At 54.1% G+C, this 5537-nt stretch overlaps 1 protein-coding gene across 1 annotated transcript; it reads right to left on the bottom strand.

Annotated features, from left to right (window-relative positions):
* Window positions 1–219: 219 nt before the first annotated feature.
* Window positions 220–5032, bottom strand: LRRC47 (leucine rich repeat containing 47). The gene is made up of 7 exons (XM_053997269.1): window positions 4388–5032; window positions 3867–4313; window positions 3010–3126; window positions 2583–2698; window positions 2162–2264; window positions 1696–1785; window positions 220–1517 (listed from the first exon to the last, which is right to left on the bottom strand). Exons 1-7 carry the CDS (start codon window positions 5030–5032, stop codon window positions 1305–1307), a joined length of 1731 nt encoding a protein of 576 aa, XP_053853244.1. The 3' UTR covers window positions 220–1304.
* Between the last annotated feature and the right edge of the window lie 505 nt (window positions 5033–5537).

Here is a 5537-nt window from a genome sequence, read left to right as displayed (position 1 = left end):
GTTCTGTGTGAGTATCTGATTCAATTGTTTCAGCCAACTTAGAGCACAAGTCACTGGAAGTCCTTGGTCTGTAGTAACACTTGACTTCCCAGAGAAGCCTGAAGCACAAGGATGGCTTGGCTACGAGCAGCTGGGAAGTGTGTAATTCCCATTTTTGACTTGGGAAGTTTCTGAGTGACATGACTGAACATCCCCCAGTGCCAAAATGAGGGACAGTGCCAGGGCTGCAAAAGCTGTTTTATTTTTCCATTCCATGTGCAAGTCCCAACACGGGGATGTATTTGACATAGCAGCATTTGACAACGAGCTCTGAGATATCATTTTTACCAGAAGAGAGTCACTCTGGGGGTCACCCTGACTTAGGGAGAGGTGTGAGTTCACACCAGTGCTCACCCGCACATATAGGTCACCCGGAGACTGCCAAACAAGAACTGCTCCAGCTGTCTGTATTTTGGAAGGTAAAAATATGTGGGTGGGGCAGAAAGCTCCAGGAGGGCCTCTCTGGCCATCAGTGCCTGTAGTCTGGGGGGACAGGGAGTTCAGTGTCAGCTGGAGGCAGATCTGAATGGACCTGAACCTCCTCAGCAAGAACATAGCCAGTGCTCAACCACAGAAACTCTCTGGGCACACACAAGGTCACCACAATTCCCACAGGGATGGAGGATGGCCCTGAAACGCACCGGGACACACAAACCCCGCAGCTGACTCAACAAATCCCTTAGAAATGGAAGCTGTGCTCATCCCTGAACACAGAAACCGTCACTTTAAAATGCATCCCTTAAGTTCTGACAGCAATTAAATGCTTCTGACAGCAACTAAATGTTCAGTTACTCCAGATAAAATTCTGCAGAACAAGATGTCAGCAAAGTGCTTTGGCATTCTGACTCCAGGTTGTACCCAGCAGAGGACCTCAGTTCCACACTGTCAATTGCTGCATTTCTCTGCTGCCATAATAATGATCCAGATGAAACACCAGGAGGAAAAAGTGATCTTGCAAAAAAATGTGACTGTGCTTGTTTTAAACATCATAATGATTTTCTCTACTGCATTCTGCCTTCAGTCCATGTTTGAAGATGCTGCTCTTTTGCACAGGCCTAACACTGATGATCTCTGTCAAGGATGAAAGATCCAATTCTCCTTGCTGTAGCTCATCAAACTCTGAAGCCATTGCCTTCCCAGGAGGATGCTCCACATCTTTTCTTTAAAATCCCAAACCATCTCACTGTGCACCAGTTGCGTTGTTGAATATACAGGAAAAAAACCAAAATAAAGGAAATGGAATCCTCTCTCAGCTCAGGCAGCTGCTAACGGATCACAGTCAGCAGAGAGGAAACTGTGGCCAGGTCCGTTTTTGAAGGATAAAGTACTTTCAAGTTCCCATCCATGTCCACCACTCGCACCTGCTCCACCACCAAGGGCAGGTTCAAATTCCCTGGTCCACAGAGAGCATCCAATTCCATATCTGAACCAGAGCCTTCCTTGTTCTCCAAGGCAGATCTATTCAGCTCTGCAATTTTCTGTTAAAAGCAAAATACAGAGAATAACATCAATTCTGTGGCAGAGAACGAAGAGAGGGAGTAACAATACTACTAAAATACAAATCAGCTTCTGTGTTCTTCTCAATGTATGTGAGCAATGACACGTTTGGTAGGAGCCCCTCCCAAGAACAGAAGAATATTTTCCTGAACTCCCTACCAGGATAAGAGTGTCCATCACATCTTTGCAGATCTGTAAACTGGTGTCACTTGTCACTTCCAGAAACAGGTCCCGGGTGTCTTTTCTAATCTGTAAGGGTTTCAGAGATGAAGCAAGTCAGGAGTCAGAGCAGCTTACCCACACCCCAGCACACAGAGCTGAAGGCTTTCACTCAGTTTAATCAGGGGCAAACCTCTGCTGTTCTTTACAAATCAAAACCCATATTATTGCCCTTTGACAAAGCCTTTGCACAAGCAGGCTGGTGCTGTGGAACAGATTTACAGAGGTAAAACTGTAACTCCCAGATCCCTCTCAGTCTGACAGTGGAGCCCATATAAACTGTAAGAGTTTATACTTGGACTACAAGCACAAATTTCACAGAACTGTGTATGTCTTAGAGTTAAACATCTCTCAGTAGAAAGAAGCACTGCTTAATTATTATTGTATTTCCATGAATGGGATGTACCTTTGTTTTCTCGCTATTGGTTATTGGTGGGAAGGAAATCACAGCACCTTCAGCATCCACCAGGCACGGGTAGTTGTCTTTGCCATCCAGCAGCTGCAGGTACCTGCCACGAGAAACAAAGCAGCAAGAAGTGAGCGACTGAGAGAGCAGCTGGACACAATAGCAGGAAATAGTGACAAAAAGGAATGAGTGTGTGATCTCTGCACGAGCAGTGAACAGCACAGGGCAGGGCCACACACTGCTTTACAGCCCATCTGCTGTACTACGTCAAGTTTACCTCATCCCTGATTCCCTTAGCTCACAGCATGTGCACCACACACCCTTCAATCCTCTCTGCTTCCCTTCTATCTGCTGTTCTAAACAGATCTGTCACATCCAGTGCAGTCACCTAAATGTGAGAAAGCCACAACAAGGTACTGACTTGTGCAGCCCAGAGACGTTCTGACGCTTCTTCTGCTTCCGCTGCTCCTCAGCCTCCAGCTGCAGCTGGCGGAGAAGGTCCTTTGCCTTGATCTCCTTCCGACCCAGGGGCATGATCTGCACCACACAGAAAAACAAAAAAAAATTATTCAATTGCACTCAAACACCAGGGTTACAACACTCCCCCGTAAGCAAGTCAATAATTAAACAATATTTCTGCATGTTGTCATGCCTTTTTCAGCATGGAAATACTTTCCATTTCACATGGACTGCTGTAACGCCCACTTGAAAAACAGGCTCAGTCACTAGTACTAAACCAGGCAGCTGGAACAGCAGGACAGCAAGGAAATCAATACAACATCTAAAGTAAGGTTCCTGGAGTTTGTTTTCTAGGTTCTATGAGGTAAGAAAGCACCCTTAAGCCCTACCTTGAGCTCGTCAGGAGGCTGAACATCATATGTCAGAGGAGCTTTGACCAGCTGCAAGTCGTGGGTGGCAATGGTGGCCACTGTGCGCTTCTCACAGATGTCCTCGTGCAGCTTGGTCTGAAACAAAGGATGCCATCAAACAGATCCAAAAGTCAATGTAATTTATCCTTCCTACGTGCAGATTCTTCTATATTTAATGCAGCACTACCAGCCAGGTGACTAAAACAGAGCCCCTCCCTTCACCTCTATCTCTTTTACAGCCCAAATGCAAAGGTAACAAAGCCTGACAATACATGACATGTTTCTCTACAGGGAAACCAAATGTTAAGTCAGAAAGCAATCCCAAATACTCAAGACTTGTAACCTGAAAGCAGCTCCCACGCCACCTAAGGGACAGGTGAGCAGCACGCCCAGGGACAGGCCTGTGGGCAGGATACCTCAGTCAGAAAGCTGGGTGTGTAACATGGTTTTAACAGATCAGGGAAGCTGGAGCCAATCCAGGGGATCTCTATACATGGACACAGGGCTACTTTTAGCTTTTAACAGGTTCCACAGCACTAACAAGCTGCTGTTACAGTCACAACACAAATGTGAGTCACAACACAAAAGGTATTGCCCTCATGGCAACACCTGAGCTCTGATGGGTCCTTCCCAAAAACCAGTTCTGCTGATTTTGGACTGACCGGGCATGTGCTGCTGGCAGGGACCACCCACTCTGTACCCTCACACCTGCTGAGTGAGGAGCTCACCTTAAGTCTCCCAAACACATCTGCTAGAAGGGGCCTAGAACAGTCTATTTCCAACTCTGCCAGTAATATTCCCGTTCCAAATGAATTCCACGAGGCTGCAGCTGTTACCTGCACAGTCAGGAACCTCTTGAGAGCATTTCCCGGCTTTAAGTTCACTCCTTTCAGCACACAGCACACGATGAAGGCTCGCACATCTTTGACACCGGGGCTCACTTTGACCACCAAAGGCGCTGGGTTCTCGGAGACGTGCAGAACCTTCACCAGCAGCTTGCTCGCCTCTTCCACCTCATCCTGTTCCCCATCCCCACTGTCCTTCTTCTGCTGCTTCTCCCTCTTCTTCTTCCTGACGTCCTCTCTGGCACTCTCGGCCTTCCCCTTCCCACGGCCCCCGGCCCGTAGGTACTCCAGAATGGCTTTCGTCTGGCACCCATTGACCATCTTCTCCAGCCGCTTGTCCCTCAGCTGGTTGCCCCTGAAGTTGGCCTCCTTCAGGCGGGGGCAGTCGGCCAGCGCGGCGGGCAGCTCCCGCAGCTGGTTGTTGGCCACGTCCAGGCTCTGGAGGAGACAGAGACAGGACGGTCAGGGGTGGGCGACGGGGACCCGGGCGGGGCGGCGGGGTCGGCTCTCACCTTGAGCGCCGGCAGCGCCGCGATGTCCGCGCCCAGCTCGGCCACCTCGTTGTCGGCCGCGTCCAGCCGGCTGAGCAGCGGGAAGGGCGCGGGCGGCCCCTCGGGGGACAGGAGCCCGCCGGGCAGCGCCCGCAGCCGGTTCCCGGACAGCAGCAGCTCCTGCAGCTGCGGCGCGGCGCGGGCGAGCCCCGGGCCCAGCTCCCGCAGCCGGTTCGCGCTCAGGTTGAGGCTGCGCAGCTGCGGGAAGGCCGGGGCCGCGTCCCCCGCGCCGCCCCCGGTCCCGCCGAGCGCGGCGGGCAGCGCCTCCAGCCCGTTCCCGGACAGGTCGAGCAGGCGGAGCGCGGGCAGGGGCCCGCCCAGCCCCGCGCCCAGCCCGGCCGGGCCCAGCGCGTTGCGGCTCAGCACCAGCGTGTGCAGCGCGGGCAGCGCGGCCGCCACGCCCGGGCCGAGCTCCCGCAGCGCCGCGCAGCCGCTCAGCTCCAGCGACTGCAGCAGCGGCAGCGCCAGCAGCGCCTCCGGCAGCCGCCCGCCGCCCGCCGCCACCCGCTCGGCCACCGCCGCGCCCGCCAGCGACAGCTCCCGCCGCCGCTCCCGCGCCGCCGCCTCCAGCTCCGGCCACGGCCCCGCCGCCGCCGCCGCCGCCATCGCGCCGAGAGCCCCGCCCGGAGCCGCCGCCGCCGTCCAAGGGCCGCCCCCGGCACGGTCCCGCCCTCGGGGAGGGTCCGGCCGCGACCCGAACCCGCGGCGGGAACTCAGCAGCGGGAGCGCGGCGGCACGGTCCCGCCGGGATGGTGTCACTGCTCCGGGGCGCAGCGATGCCTTAAACAAGGGCAAAACGCGGCACCGCATCGCTGAGCCGCGGGTCCGCCCCAGCGCTGCCGCACAGGTCCAGGCGCAGCTTACACAGGTGGAGCTCACACATTGGTGCAAGTCACACAGGTCCGGTTACAGCACACACCTGCGCAGCTCACACACATACAGCACACACTGGTGCAAGTCACACAGGTCCGGTTACAGCACACACCTGTGCAGCTCACACACATACAGCACACACTGGTGCAAGTCACACAGGTCCGGTTACAGCACACACCTGTGCAGCTCACACACATACAGCACACACTGGTGCAAGTCACACAGGTCCGGTTACAGC

This window comes from Vidua macroura, chromosome 23 (genome assembly GCF_024509145.1).
Source record: "Vidua macroura isolate BioBank_ID:100142 chromosome 23, ASM2450914v1, whole genome shotgun sequence".
Classification (NCBI taxonomy): domain Eukaryota; kingdom Metazoa; phylum Chordata; class Aves; order Passeriformes; family Viduidae; genus Vidua; species Vidua macroura.
The sequence above is the reverse complement of the archived record's forward strand: the minus strand, read 5'-3'. Positions and strand labels throughout refer to the sequence as shown.

Coding starts and splice junctions, on each gene's coding strand:
- LRRC47 (XM_053997269.1), bottom strand. CDS start 5,032: ATGGCGGCGGCGGCGGCGGCGGGGCCGTGGCCGGAGCTGGAGGCGGCG. Junction 4,314..4,387: donor CGGCGCTGCCGGCGCTCAAG/GTGAGAGCCGAC, acceptor TGTCTCCTCCAG/AGCCTGGACGTGGCCAACAA. Junction 1,518..1,695: donor TGATGGACACTCTTATCCTG/GTAGGGAGTTCA, acceptor TGCTTTTAACAG/AAAATTGCAGAGCTGAATAG.